This window comes from Montipora foliosa, chromosome 6, assembly GCF_036669935.1.
Source record: "Montipora foliosa isolate CH-2021 chromosome 6, ASM3666993v2, whole genome shotgun sequence".
Lineage (NCBI taxonomy): Eukaryota > Metazoa > Cnidaria > Anthozoa > Scleractinia > Acroporidae > Montipora > Montipora foliosa.
Genome location: NC_090874.1, coordinates 43,082,136 through 43,098,888, shown reverse-complemented (window position 1 = coordinate 43,098,888; position 16,753 = coordinate 43,082,136). Strand labels below are relative to the sequence as shown.

The following is a 16,753-nucleotide window of genomic DNA, read 5'->3' as shown; positions in this document are numbered from 1 at the left end:
ACTCCTAAGATTTCAAGCTGGAAACAGTGATATTCTTATTCAGGGTGACAAGACGAAGATTTTAAGCCATGTTTCCTGCTTCTACTCAAAATGTTTAGCGAAAATCACTTTTCTACTATCTACCTCCTGACTACTACACGCTTTACGGTATACAGTGTATCTAAAAGGAGGAACGGCGCTCAGCGTGATTTGCAAAAACGTGCACTTTTCTTTTCCAATAATAGATTTCATGCCATGCCTCTCTTTATTGCTTCGAACATTCTACCTATAAATACGCTTTACTTTGAAAGAGTTTTCGCCATAGTGCATGATGTTTCTACACCTAGAATATATTCGTCAGCTTTTCCTCTTTATTCATCTAATGTTCATACATATAATACGCGTTTCTCTACCGCAAAGAAGTTTTATATTCAGATACCTAGATTGCGTGTGAAACTTAAATCTTTCTCTGCGTTTGGAGAGAGATTGTGGAACTGTGTACACCCCGACTGGCGCAAGCTAACAAAAAGAGCATTGAAAAGAAAACTTCATAAATTACTTCTAACGGTACTTAGGATTGAGGACCATTCTTTATATTGTTCTTTAATACCAATCACTATTGTACCTTATAGCTATGTATTTTGCTATGTATTTTCCTTACAACAGCATATCCTAATCTAACAATGTAGTAATATCGTAGCAATATTGCAATATTTTAGCTTCTGATGTTTAATGTTTATCTAGATCTATCACTAATACCCACCAAGATTAGGCAATGCTATACCCGGGTTGCGTAAATTGTCTTTATATATTTGATGTAATATTGTTACGACAAAATCGTAATGACAAATCTATGGTAATACATTTCCATTTTTTCCAACTTAACAAAGTGATATTGTGTGTGAGGACTGAACAAAAAATTATCCGTGTTAAACCTTCATTCACTAGAATGAAGCTAAAACAGCATCTTTCCGCTACACCCTGACATCTTCTAAAAGATACGGACATAAAGACTCTTTGACTAGGAAAAATGTTTAATCGAAGTTTTATGAATAGTTACTGGAACACGAATTGATGAAGATAATTATTCAAATCTTTATTCTGTTGTTTATTTTGATTTTTGAAAAAGCAAAATAAGCCCAACGAATAATCCGTTATCTTTTACCTTTAGTGCGAGGTCAGAAGGACGGAGAACTATAAGGTTTAGAATGGGGCATGATTCGTCAAGTAAGAAACATAACATTTGCTGATCAAAATTCCGGTGCCAGATGTCAATATTCCAAAGGGTCGGACACACTCTTCAAATTCTTCAAATTCTTTGTTAGACCACGCGTAGTGGCTGGAAACCCTGATTGACCGCAGCGTAGAAGTCCTGAAATTTTCAGGCTCTCTACGCAATTGCAAAAATTGCAAAGCCCGTTAAAGTCCTCAATTTTTCAGGCTTCTCTACGTAATTGCAAAAAATTGCGTTTATAACTGCGAGGATCATAGCTTCATTCACTTGATACTATCGTATTACTTATCTGATGCAATTGAATCTGTTCAGGCGAAAGCGCCACTCATAATTTTGCCCTGGCTGCAATATCTTTAAAGATGCCTTAGCTGCCTCTGGCCTTCAACGCTTATCTGACCGTCGCACCAGCACGTTTATTAAACTAGGTATCAGTATCCCCGATATTGATCCTTTTAAACATTTGGTTGTTATAGCTGGAAGTAATTCCCATGGGTATGGCTTTCGCTCAGCGTTAAGCAATCGCAAGGATGTGGCGGATCGATCCGAACGCTTCAAAAAGTTTTTCACGATTCGTTGTCTTTAAGTAACTAATCCATTGCTTAACTATATATTTATATTCTGTATTGTATGACCCAATCTGTAACTCAATATAAGGCCATGATGGCAATAAACACTCACTCACTCACTCACTCACTCACTCACTCACTCACTCACTCACTCACTCACTCACTCACTCACTCACTCACTCACTCACTCACTCACTCACTCACTCTACCAGTATGGAGTTAAAGGCAAATTCTTTAAAGTCATTAAATCCATGTATTCGTCGATTAAAAGTTGCGTCAAAACTGATGAAAGCTCTATCACAGAAATGTTCTCATGCAACAAAGGAATAAGGCAAGGTGATGCCTTAAGTCCAGTTTTATTTTCATTATTTATGAATGACTTACCGCAATACTTTAGGGACAATCATTGTCCAGGAGTAATGATTGGAAGCCATTCTCTAAATTGCCTCATGTATGCTGATGATTTGTTAGTTTTAAGTCCCTCTCCAGAAGGACTACAGAAATCGATTAACGTCATTAAAAAGCACGCAGAGGAATGGAAGCTGAAGGTGAATACCAACAAATCAAATATCATCATCTTTAGTGGGAACGGTCAAACCAAAAACAAGGAAATTTTCCAATATGGTTCAGAAGCATTACCTATCGTCGACAAACAAACATATTTGGGAATAGAAATGACCTCATCTGGTCGCTATACCTACGCAAGAGACATCCTTAGCAAAAAAGCTTATAAAGTTCTTGCGACAGTGAAACGATTGTTCTCCAATTCGGATACGACCACAATTACAATTAAGAATAAGCTTTTTGATGCCCTTGTCAAACCTATACTACTATATGGATGCGAAATATGGGGACCGGAGCTATTATCATATAAGACCCATTTTGACAAAAGCACTATCGAACAAGTCCATATCAAGTTCTGTAAACAAACACTAAATACCCCATGGTACACAGAGAACATTGCCTGTAGGGCAGAACTTGGACGGTACCCTTTAAGTATAGACATAAAAGCTTCAATATTTAGTTACTCGCTTAGATTGCAGCATAAAACAGTCAACCCTCTATTAGAGGAAGCCTTTCATCACGCAAAAAGTCACAGCCAATTTTTTGATGTATTAAATAATGACGAAACTATACGAATGCACTCTACAGGCAATACATCAAGCCAACTACACATTAAGAATGCTCGTTCCTCCATAAAGAAACAGCTTAAAAAGGACTACATTCGAAATTGGCTGAAGGCTCGCAACAACACTTCCGAAGGCTCTAGAGAGAAATTTACACACAAAGAAGTCAAATTCGACTACCAATTGGAAGACTATCTCAAAACTATCAGAAACCCAGCACATAGAATAAGTATGACAAAATTGCGTCTGGGGGTTCATAGCTTGCGAATACAGACTGGGAAATACGAAAATAGAGGTGCACCAATCCCAGTAGATGGAAGAACGTGTTTAGTCTGCAATAGAGGCTATATAGAAGATGAGCGGCACTTCTTGATGTATTGCCCAGGGTACGATAACATTAGAAATGAGCTCCATTCTCTCCTTTCAACACACTATGTTGTTTTCAAAAGCCTTAATGATGAGGATAAAATACGGTATTTACTTACCCTAGAAAACGAAAGCACTTCAAAGATAATAGGTAAATACACATATTTAATGTTTCAGAAGAGAAAAGACTTCCTAAATGCAAAATAATTAAAATAATAATTTTATACCAATTGTATTACAAGTAATTGTATGATCTTTTTAGTTAATTAGTTATTCTAGTAGATATCATCACCTTTATTGTAACGAGACCGATACCTCCCTTTGGAGAGTAAGGCGCAATAAAGATTTACTGTTTACTGTTTACTGTTTACTCACTCACTCACTCACTTTACTTACCCTAGAAAACGAAAGCACTTCAAAGATAATAGGTAAATACACATATTTAATGTTTCAGAAGAGAAAAGACTTCCTGAATGCAAAATAATTAAAATAATAATTTTATACCAATTGTATTACAAGTAATTGTATGATCTTTTTAGTTAATTAGTTATTCTAGTAGATATCATCACCTTTATTGTAACGAGACCGATACCTCCCTTTGGAGAGTAAGGCGCAATAAAGATTTACTGTTTACTGTTTTACTCACTCACTCACTCACTCACTCACTCACTCACTCACTGGAACTCACTCACTCAACCCATTGGAACATAGGTGTTATAAAACCGATATATAAAAGAAAGGGTGATAAGCGGTCTCCAGCAAATTATAGAGGAATCACATTGACGAGCTGTTTAGGAAAACTATTTACATCAATCTTACAATCCAGGCTGAACAAGTTTATCGAACAACATAACATCCTCAATCCAGAACAGTTTGGATTTCGCCCAAATTCCCGAACAACAGATAGTTTATTCATCCTACAGCAACTCATTAAGAAGTATACAAAACAACATAAGAAACTTTATGTTGGCTTCATCGATTATGAAAAAGCGTTTGATAGCGTGTGGCAGTCCGGGCTGATCTATAAAATCTACCAATATGGAGTTAAAGGCAAATTCTTTAAAGTCATTAAATCAATGTATTCGTCGATTAAAAGTTGCGTCAAAACTGATGAAAGCTCTATCACAGAAATGTTCTCATGCAACAAAGGAATAAGGCAAGGTGATGGCTTAAGTCCAGTTTTATTTTCATTATTTATGAATGACTTACCGCAATACTTTAGGGACAACCATTGTCCAGGAGTAATGATTGGAAGCCGTTCTCTAAATTGCCTCATGTATGCTGATGATTTGTTAGTTTTAAGTCCCTCTCCAGAAGGACTACAGAAATCGATTAACGTCATTAAAAAGCACGCAGAGGAATGGAAGCTGAAGGTGAATACCAAAAAATCAAATATCATCATCTTTAGTGGGAACGGTCAAACCAAAAACAAGGAAATTTTCCAATATGGTTCAGAAGCATTACCTATCGTCGACAAACAAACATATTTGGGAATAGAAATGACCTCATCTGGTCGCTATACCTACGCAAGGGACATCCTTAGCAAAAAAGCTTATAAAGTTCTTGCGACAGTGAAACGATTGTTCTCCAATTCGGATACGACCACAATTACAATTAAGAATAAGCTTTTTGATGCCCTTGTCAAACCTATACTACTATATGGATGCGAAATATGGGGACCGGAGCTATTATCATATAAGACCCATTTTGACAAAAGCACTATCGAACAAGTCCATATCAAGTTCTGTAAACAAACACTAAATACCCCATGGTACACAGAGAACATTGCCTGTAGGGCAGAACTTGGACGTTACCCTTTAAGTATAGACATAAAAGCTTCAATATTTAGTTACTCGCTTAGATTACAGCATAAAACAGTCAACCCTCTATTAAAGGAAGCCTTTCATCACGCAAAAAGTCACAGCCAATTTTTTGATGTATTAAATAATGACGAAACTATACGAATGCACTCTATAGGCAATACATCAAGCCAACTACACATTAAGAATGCTCGTTCCTCCATAAAGAATCAGCTTAAAAAGGACTACATTCGAAATTGGCTGAAGGCTCGCAACAACACTTCCGAAGGCTCTAGAGAGAAATTTACACACAAAGAAGTCAAATTCGACTACCAATTGGAAGACTATCTCAAAACTATCAGAAACCCAGCACATAGAATAAGTATGACAAAATTGCGTCTGGGGGTTCATAGCTTGCGAATACAGACTGGGAAATACGAAAATAGAGGTGCACCAATCCCAGTAGATGGAAGAACGTGTTTAGTCTGCAATAGAGGCTATATAGAAGATGAGCGGCACTTCTTGATGTATTGCCCAGGGTACGATAACATTAGAAATGAGCTCCATTCTCTCCTTTCAACACACGATGTTGTTTTCAAAAGCCTTAATGATGAGGATAAAATTAGGTATTTACTTACCCTAGAAAACGAAAGCACTTCAAAGATAATAGGTAAATACACATATTTAATGTTTCAGAAGAGAAAAGACTTCCTAAACGCAAAATAATTAAACTAATAATTTCATACCAATTGTATTACAAGTAATTGTATGATCTTTTTAGTTAATTAGTTATTCAAGTAGATATCATCACCTTTATTGTAACGAGACCGATACCTCCCTTTGGAGAGTAAGGCGCAATAAAGATTTACTGTTTACTGTTTACTCACTCACTCACTCACTCACTCACTCACTCACCCAGCTTCAATATTTAGTTACTCGCTTAGATTACAGCATAAAACAGTCAACCCTCTATTAAAGGAAGCCTTTCATCACGCAAAAAGTCACAGCCAATTTTTTGATGTATTAAATAATGACGAAACTATACGAATGCACTCTATAGGCAATACATCAAGCCAACTACACATTAAGAATGCTCGTTCCTCCATAAAGAATCAGCTTAAAAAGGACTACATTCGAAATTGGCTGAAGGCTCTAGAAAACGAAAACGAACCCACGAAAACCCGAAACCCGAAACCCGAAAACGTACCCTAGAAAACGAAAGCACTTCAAAGATAATAGGTAAATACACATATTTAATGTTTCAGAAGAGAAAAGACTTCCTAAATGCAAAATAATTAAAATAATAATTTTATACCAATTGTATTACAAGTAATTGTATGATCTTTTTAGTTAATTAGTTATTCTAGTAGATTTCATCACCTTTATTGTAACGAGACCGATACCTCCCTTTGGAGAGTAAGGCGCAATAAAGATTTACTGTTTACTGTTTACTGTTTACTCACTCACTCACTCACTCACTCACTCACTCACTCACTCACTCACTCACTCACCCAGCTTCAATATTTAGTTACTCGCTTAGATTACAGCATAAAACAGTCAACCCTCTATTAAAGGAAGCCTTTCATCACGCAAAAAGTCACAGCCAATTTTTTGATGTATTAAATAATGACGAAACTATACGAATGCACTCTATAGGCAATACATCAAGCCAACTACACATTAAGAATGCTCGTTCCTCCATAAAGAATCAGCTTAAAAAGGACTACATTCGAAATTGGCTGATGGCTCGCAACAACACTTCCGAAGGCTCTAGAGAGAAATTTACACACAAAGAAGTCAAATTCGACTACCAATTGGAAGACTATCTCAAAACTATCAGAAACCCAGCACATAGAATAAGTATGACAAAATTGCGTCTGGGGGTTCATAGCTTGCGAATACAGACTGGGAAATACGAAAATAGAGGTGCACCAATCCCAGTAGATGGAAGAACATGTTTAGTCTGCAATAGAGGCTATATAGAAGATGAGCGGCACTTCTTGATGTATTGCCCAGGGTACGATAACATTAGAAATGAGCTCCATTCTCTCCTTTCAACACACGATGTTGTTTTCAAAAGCCTTAATGATGAGGATAAAATTAGGTATTTACTTACCCTAGAAAACGAAAGCACTTCAAAGATAATAGGTAAATACACATATTTAATGTTTCAGAAGAGAAAAGACTTCCTAAATGCAAAATAATTAAACTAATAATTTCATACCAATTGTATTACAAGTAATTGTATGATCTTTTTAGTTAATTAGTTATTTAAGTAGATATCATCACCTTTATTGTAACGAGACCGATACCTCCCTTTGGAGAGTAAGGCGCAATAAAGATTTACTGTTTACTGTTTACTCACTCACTCACTCACTCACTCACTCACTCACTCACTCACTCACTCACTTACTCATTCATTAATTCATTCAGTTATCCATTCATTCACTTTATCAAGTACACAAAAGTATTTACGGGAAGAGGACTAGTGTTGGTTTCCAATTTTGCAAAGAAAAAAAATGTGAAGAAAGGAATTCAAATTCAACCACTACCACCTTTTTACACAACTTCAAAAGAAAAGTAAAAATATGTGGTACAAATTCCATTAACTAATTTTGATCTTATCGATTGGTGTAAACATACCTCTAAAATGTGTGTTGCAAGAGATGAAAAAATGCAATTCAGCAAGTGAAAAAAAATCAAAACAAAACAGGACCGAAAATCGTGCAAGACATATCCTCTAAGGAGATTTGATTTTTCAAAAAATTGTTAAACCAAATTTCAAGGTTGGTGATAACGTAAGAATATTAAATTCAAATGTTAAATATTTGATAAAGGTTACCAGCCAAATAGCACAGAGAAGATTTTTATTGTGAATACAATAACATTTTTAGACTTGAAAAAGTCATTAGGGAAGGTAATAATAAAGTACTTGTAAAAAGGAAAGGTTGTCCAGAAAAAGAGATCAGTTTTTGGGTAAAGTTATCTCATTTGGCAAAATTGTCATAAGAATTGTCAGCAAGAATGAACTTTTAAGATGGTGTTTTCCGGTTGTTGACCTTGCCCACAGGGCCCCAGAATGAGCCACCGGCAGGAGCCCATCACCTGGAGCCTCAATCTCCCATATAAACCCTTAGAGACAACCTTTGCCCGTATCTTTTTATTTTTAGACGTTCGAATTCCCGCGAATTCATTATGCCGTCCAATCAGAACAAAGTTATTGTATTACGTCACAAGCAGTCACGCACTAGTGATCGCGTTCGTCTTACAAAATATTCTAAAAATAAAAAGATACGGGCAAAGGTTGACTCAAGGATATAGTCTGGATGGAGGCTCCGGGTGATGGGCTCCTGGCCACTGGCTGTTTTCCTTGGAGTAAATATAGGCACCAAGACTCCTTGGAGTATTCATCGACCGTGACTGTTACATCTGCACTGACATAAAAAAAAATATTGGTGCTAGTGTGATGCTGTTAATCAATTATTTATCTGCTTTCTGTTGCATTTCCTTCCAGTGCCATTCAACTGATTTCTCTGGTGCTCTCTTGGTGTCTTATTGATGTTGGCTATATAAGAAATAAATTTATGCAAGTAGCTCACCATACCAATGAACCTCTGGAGAGATGATTTATTATGAGGTACTGGCATATTTAAAATGACTTGACCTTTGTCTTGATTAGGTCTCAAGCCATCAGTCCCAAATACGTGTCCGACATGTGTGACTCTTTGCTTGTAGAACTTGCACTTCTCCTCATTGAACTTCAAATCAGTTTTCTCTGCCCTCTGCAACAGAGCTTCTCTAAAGTGAGATCTTGCTCTTGTATATTCTTGCCCCAAGTCATCAGCAATCACCTCACATCCCGCTACATGCGTGCATCACACTCATGGCCCTCTGGAATACTTCAAGGGCTGACACCAAACCAAACAGTAACCTTTTAAATTTCAATCTGGCAAAAGGTGTATTGAACGTGGTAAACCAGGTGCTTTCTTCTGCCAAATTGATCTGGTAGAATCCTGATGTGGCATCCAGTGTCGAGAAAACCGCGGCTTCTGAAACACTTGCCGCTACTTCTTCCATATTTCTGAGTGGATAATGTTCTCTCTCACTGCTTTATTCACTGCTTTTTTCAAATCCACATGTAGCTTCTTCACTACCACAATCAGACTCACCCATTTTGTGGGCTCCTCAACTTTACTTATCATGTCCATTCCTTCCATTCTGCCCAGTTCAGCTTTCACTTTGTCCCTTTTGGACTCACCTTGGTACGTAGTAGGTGAAATACACGAGTGTAAGAACTGTTTCGAGAGTGAAGTTTTGAGTTATGTTTCTTCGGGATTTTCTCGTTATAAATTGATGGCAAACAGTAGAGAAACAGATACTGGTGCATGTGATACAATTTATTAAATATGAGGAAATTAAAAAAAAAAAGACTCATTCGTCACGAAATTGTCTAGTTTCCACGATTGACAAGGGTTTCCAAAAATATTACCGAATCTTCGTCAACTGTGAGATCTTTGACAACTTTACGCTGGTCTTTCATATAAAGGATTCGAAATAATTAATGTCCATTTAACAAAAGACCAAAGCGAACATAACGATATCAGACAATACCAGAAACCCATAAGGGTTGAAACGTGTTGCGCGCGTTCACAGCTTCCGAATATTCAGTACGAACTGATTGGTTGAATGTTTCAGTGCAAAGTACCATATTTGGAAACCCCTCGCTCTTGTTGTTCCAAATATAGGACTTAGCAAATTGAATATTCAGAAGCTTGTTTCCCAGCACACAAGGGGCTGTTACACGTTTCAACCCTTCTGGGTTTCTGAAAATACCTAATTAGCAAGGCCTAATCAGAATACATTTAACAATGGTTCTTTTGTCATCCTCAATTTTAGTCCGGTATATGAATGTCTACGTGAATTTTATTATCTGGAGTAGAAAAGTACTTCATGCAATATTATTTACAAATAGAACAGTTCTCTGACAATTTTTTAACCCAGACGTCATGTACACAATTGATGAATTGGCAAGAGGAGTTGTTGGTAAGACCAAAGAGTTACACTTAATTTTGCTTTAGATGCTATACAAATGCTTAATTTTCACTTGAAATTTTATCAGACTGGTGATATTCTGTTTGTTTAATTAGCGGGTATCTAATGCTGAGAGTAGTATCTCGCGAAATATGCTCCCAATTTGGCATGCCCCCAAACCCCTTTCAAAGGATGGGCTTGATGCTGGGAAAAGATCAAACAAAAACCCTGGACCACCCCTGGTTAGGTGGGACAGTAGGCAGGCTGGTCGGACGGTAAGTTATGAGGAAGGGACGTTGGAATGTTATTTACGTTGATGCATTGGTAAAACCTACCTCCTAACATTTTGCCACCCTTACAAATAACGCTGGCAAATCTAGTTGTCGGCATCTCTTCGGATTTGTTCCCAATCACATCATGAGCGCATTCCATCACGTTTTTCTCGTTTCCAGTGCAATGAAGATATGTTAGCCACACTGGTCCAAAAAATGGACCGTAAACTCTGTTCTTTAGAGCTACTTCTGCGCCATCTTGGTAACCAAGCTGTCGACAAACCACAGTGGCGTCATTCATATCCCAATTGTCGCTGCTGATCGATCCCCAGACTCCCCCGTAAAAGACTTCAACACGACCAGCATTTGGTAGCGTGGAACCTTGCAGACGTATTGGAATATCTAAAGAAGTGCAGACGTGTTAACATTTCTCCTCTCAACCTCCACAGAAAAAAAAAATGAGAAACTACAGTAGCCTGCCGAACATGAAAACAAATTCATATATGAATTACAGAAAATGAATCAACAGCGAGAAAGCCGACCGAAGAAGTATCTACTGGCCCATGCGGGGCTTAAAACAAAGTTTCTTTTCTTTTTGTTATGTTTTTTTTGTTTTTCCGAAACTGGAGTTGAACAGCAATATCATTCACTTATCCGATTTACCTATCTGACCAGTAAACATACTTTGCCCTTCCACAAGAATAGAGAAGAATGTTCAAAATGTGAATCACAATCATTCCCATTCAAAAGTACATAATATAATCCAAACTTTTAACTGCGAGAAATTAAAGTCGTCGCACTTAGATTAGCAGTTGCAAGGACGCAGGTTTAAAATGCAGGGCACGGGTCACGAGTCACAAGTTCATTTGAATCCTGGTCTGTTGTAGCCTGCGAGCAAGCTCTCCGATGGACCGGGGTTGGGGGTAGAAGGAGAGCCTTCCCGCATGGCTTTGTATTTTGAATTTCGCGTCCAAATTTTGGATGCAATTTACTGATTGGCTGAAATTAAATTACTGGTGACGTCACTATTGACATGCTCCGACAACAAGAAAGCCACTTCGCTTCGCAGAGACAAAGTGATCAGAAATGCGTATGAGAAAATCGTAGAATGTTGCAATATTACCGTAACTTAACGCGATGTAAGGGCTTCTCTGCTGGAAGGAAAGCACGCTCTGTCTCTGTTAGCCACAGGATTCTGAAGTTTAGTTTTCCAACTATTTTTAGCAGTGGTCAAAGTACAACGAGGGCGACATCAAGTCACCGTGGTAGTTTCCTGGCCTCTACAAAAAGACTATCGCTGATCACATTTTGACAGAAGCTTGGGCCTTTCGGCCTATTACGATTCCCGTTGTTTTAAGTTACTGTGCTAAATATTTCCCTGACGAACGAAACACATTTTCCGTGGAGATGGACTTCGACGAATTACAGTTACAGTTTTTGGGAGTTTCCGCTTCCAGCAATTTGAATTACACATCGCGTGGCTTAGTGTTTATATTAATGTTTACTTCGGGTGTGCGCTGATTGGCAAATTTTTGAAAGCTCGCTCAGCGTGAAACACATACATACATACTTAATTGACCGCTCCCCACAGGGGCTTTTCAGGGCCAATGAAACACAAAGAAACGGACTGACAACAACAACTGTTAAGAATCCCAACTGGCCGGAGGCAAACCAGTTGGCTATTTACAAGTGCAGCTGGGAAGTTGAACCAGGGACTATCAGGAACAAATTCCACGAGTGGTCAGAGCGGGTCTTGAACCCGGGATCCCCGGATCTCAAGGCAAGCGCCACTGCCACAGGAGGCGGCATTCAAAATTCGGAGGGATGCGTGCAGGCTTTCTTTCTCTCCCGCCGCAGAGAGAGAGACTGCTCGCAGGCTAGGTCTGTTGACAAAGGCAAAACTTATCAAATGCAAATTGTGATACCATGGCATTATGAACTTTGAGTACACGGTAGAAGGCACGAAGATTTCAACTGATTCGAGCCGTACAACCAAGGATGGTCGAGTCTAGGATGTCTTTGGAGGAAGTGAGAAATTCGCTTTTTTTCTGGCTTGTAGGAGGCTCGATTAGGGAAGGGGGGTTTCTTGAAGAATACGAATCCTTTTCGGGAATCTGAGATCATAAAAAATAACGCTACGGCTAGCTCTGTGACATTTCTTTACGGATCTTCCCCTCTGACATAGTGGTTTCAAATCTAACAAGTTCCACTGGATGGCACTAGATAGAAAACAAGCGCATTTGACCGACAGTCGCTATTTTACCGAGAGATTTCTCATGACTGAACTCACAATGTTTCGCTATGATTTCCATTTCACCGATTGGTAAATCAAGATAAACAGAATCGAATGCATATTAAACCAATTGGGCACTCAGTTTTAAAGGCACAATAAAAGAAAAAAGGGTTTAAAAAAAGTGGAAATTACGATATGTGGAAGATGTGGAAGACCTTTTTCTGTTTTCACCATACTCCTAACGACAAGACGTCCCATAATCACAACGGGCAAATGTCACGCTTTTTTGTTCACCTGATATAACACTTACCAACCCAGCCTGGAACCCAGAATTGCATTATATGGCGGGAATTCTTCTTTGCATTGGATAGGAAGTAAGAACATTAGAGCTGAGGTAAGTTGAAAGAAACATAATTTTCACTGTTTGCATTAACAGTTAGATATTAATTGACCTACTATTTTTAAATAAGGCGAAGGAAATGAACGAGGGAACTACTACAAGTCACTGTTAACGGCAAATGTGATGCAGGTTCCGTTGATCTCGCCCGCTAAAAAGCAATTCCATTAAATTTTTGCATCTAATCTTTTTTTCCAATTTGATCTCCTTCTTTGAATATTGTAAATATGTTATTACCTTGTTTTACGCAGATGAAGGAAAACATGATGAATTGTGAAGTACTGCACGAATATTAATTGAACCTAAGCTTAATTTATTTATTATTTATTTTATTAACTTATCTGTGACTTGAGACCCGTGACCCGTGACCTGTGACCCCTGACCCGACACCTGCATTTTAAAAACCTGCCGGGAAAAAGGCTTCAAGGCTTGAACTAACCGAATGCCGTGCAATCGCGCAAGGAGTTCAAGTTATATCCCGTAAGAGGTGAATAAAATGAACATGTCATGTCCATTGAGGAGTTCAGATATATATAAAAATTCACAAATTCTAAAATCACTTTCAGCGCACCTTAAAGAGGACTGAAAAGCTTATCTTTAAAGTTTCCAGTGAATGATTTACTTTCAAAAATCTAGACAAGCCATTTTCTATAAAAGTAGCAGAAATTGAATTTGATCTGTAAAAAATGTCGCGTTGCTGTCCTTCAAAACAATCGTAGATAACAAGTTAACAGAATCTTCTCACTATCCGTCTTACGTGAAATGAGTTAAAGGGAAAGTACGGTCTAGAGAAAGTTTCTCTGAATCGAAAGTTCTTTACCTGTATTGTCATACTTGACCACTCATTTGGACTAAATGTGTTTAATTAGCCAACAATAACGCTTCAAAAATAGACAAATTTAAATTGAAATCCGCCATCTATGTTTTTGTATGTGCAAACGAGGCTATGACGTAGCAATAGTCAATGATTTCTCCGGATGACTAAATGTACTTGATTTAAAGAAGAAAACACAGGCGAGGAGAGCAATGCTTTGTAGACTTGAATCTTACTCCAGAGGCTAAAGTGTATTGATATTGGCTCCACCTCTGAATAGATTTACCTCGCGGTCGTTAAACAGGGTTTTATGTGTGAGTTATATGCAGGAGTTTTACAAAGCCAAAGGGAGCTTTCAGTGCTATCCCGCGCACATGGTTGTGAAATAGATTCCTTGAAATGAAGTTTAATCTGTCTACCGTGGCACATTTCAAGTTACGTTTATCAGCGCATAACAGCGAAAGTCGTCTATATATAACTTGATTCAGTTTTCTCGCTCCAATATAATGATACCAAGACCAATATTCATACACCTGAGGATCCCGCTTGAAGTCCTCCTAGGTAAAATGACAGACCCCGCCATTGTTTTGTTGACTAGAAAATCTATAAGTATTAAGTGACTTGAGCTGCTGCCGCACTTATGGCCTACATGGCCTACTACCTATTGAACCACAAGAACGTTAACCATAGTTCATCTTACATTTGAATTTCTCGAAGCAGAAAGGTCACACAACATTGAGAAAAGTGATCGCGGAACGAAGAGTTTCGTAAGATCGAACACGTGTGTTGACTATTGCTACGTCACAACACGTCATATGGTATAAGATGGCGCTCTCCAAGTCACGTAAGAGGCAGCTTCAAAGTGCTCTTGTCACATTTTCCTAGGAAAAAGTTTTCGTAATTTAGAGAAACTTTTTCTAGACCGTACTTTCCCTTTAATTGTTCACTATGTTTCTTGAGCGCTCTTTGTTTCACGCAGCTGTCAATTACTTAGTAAATAAACCCGTTCGGGCAGCTGGCATATTACGCTTAATGCTAATAATGTCCGGGGCCGAGAGATTGTTCAAAAAATGAATATTTGACCACGAAGCGAAGCTTCGAGAGCTGCCAATGTGAAATTTTGAGGACAATCTCTCATCCAAGGACATTATCAGCCGACAGGAAGGGGTTTATTTCTTTCATAACCCTCTCCCACTAATTTTCATTCCGAGCGAAAACCGCTCTTTAAAAGCTTATTTATGTGATACTACTGCGACTACTACTACTACTACTACTACTACTACTACTACTACTACTACTACTACTACTACTACTACTAATAATAATAATAATAATAATAATCATAGTAATAATAACAATAATAATGATAATAATAACAATAATAATAATAATAATAATAATAACAATAATGATAATAATTATAATTGGTTGGACCAATATTAAACTCGTATTAAAGGCCCATTTTCACCCTAGACGCAATGCAATCGTTGTTTATTGTTTTGAACATCGAATGGTGTATTCCGATTGGTCAACTAGTTTTGTCGCGCCAGTTTGTGCTGTTGAAAACAAGAAATATCGCCATTAGCCTGATCGTCGTGTGAAACCGCTAAAATTGTCTTTTATCTTTATGGAGTCGACTGATTTAGACATTGGAGAATCACCAAAGCGGGATTTTTACGGTTGGGCTATTCATCAAAGGAATATAACAATTCTGCAGCGAACGAGCAAGGTGACATTGTTTCATTGCTGAATTGCACGATTACTTTATTTAAACTTACTTTTACTTTGTCAGTTTCGATTTGTTAGGATACCTGGAAAGCAGAAGTAAAATGCTCTTGTAAAGTTGCTTGTGCTCAAAAGAGTGGCAGACGTTGCTGTCTTTGTGGAGCGGCGAGCAAACTTCGCCTCGGCAATTCGTCATGTTGTTCGATGCTATCTTCGAGTCCAAATAGAAATGTTTTAAGCAAATATGACATTTATGACAGCATTTAATTACTCTCTACACTTGCTTGACCATAGGCTCGAATATTCCACCCATACGTGGGGATGAAGGGGGATTGAAGAACCACGCGATTCCTCCATGAGCGAGCTCTCTAGTAATCTGTTGTTGACTCGATCCGTTGTCCGAACGCATTGTCTCAGGATTGCCCCTTATTCCACAAAATCGTCTCAAAGCCATGATAAAGGAATCAGTGCTTAAGTCGCCTGCTAGCACTACGGGAATCACGCGGGTGGTCAAACATGTAAAAAGGAATCCCCATCCCTTTTCAGCAACTCTTCCTGTCTTTACCTTCAGCGGACCAAAATAGTCCACGCCAGTGTTCGCGAACGGAGGCTCACCAAAGGCGAGTCACTCTTCGGGCAAGGAAGCCATAGGAGGCACGTTTAGTTTTGCTCTTCTCCTTTTTGTAGTGAAGACAGTCATTAACGATCTCTCTGACGAATGATTTCCCTCGTGGAATCCAGTATTGCTGGCGCACATGAGTCAATGTGAAGGTCGTGAAGATCTTGAACTAATAATTACGTCAATGGATGCGTTGGTGAGAGGGTTGCATGGTGTTTTGCTTCAAAAGGTACGCAAGCTTTGTTTAGTCGGCACCGACTCTGATCACTTCTTCCATAAGGAATGGTTGCAGTGGACTCTTACTCGAGAGTGCTCGATTTGCTTCAAGATCCTTATACTATTCCCATTCTACTAAAAACATAGTACGGCTGGTCCACGTTGTTAGGACTGAGGCCCTGACTTCCAATTCACTCTTGTTGACTTGCAAGTCTCGGCCATTTCTCCTCAGGTAGCGTCAAAAATTGAGGACCGCTGATCCACCGACATTTTGGAGTTAGTTCGTGAATCTCCTTCCCTCTCGTACAATCGCCAGCTACGTTCATTGTGCCAGGAATGTGATGCCACTGATTGATGTCTAATTTGGAGGTTATT

The 16,753-nt window shown here is 38.4% G+C and overlaps 1 protein-coding gene across 3 annotated transcripts in view; it reads right to left on the bottom strand.

Moving 5' to 3' along the window:
- Positions 1–16,753, bottom strand: part of LOC138007421 (scavenger receptor cysteine-rich domain superfamily protein-like) — a 127,721-nt gene that overhangs the window by 63,356 nt on the left and 47,612 nt on the right. For all 3 annotated transcript variants that reach the window (XM_068854319.1, XM_068854318.1, XM_068854317.1), the window contains one exon: positions 10,438–10,776. In XM_068854319.1, the coding sequence (XP_068710420.1) occupies positions 10,438–10,776 (339 nt within the window). The remainder of the gene's footprint in view (positions 1–10,437; positions 10,777–16,753) is intronic.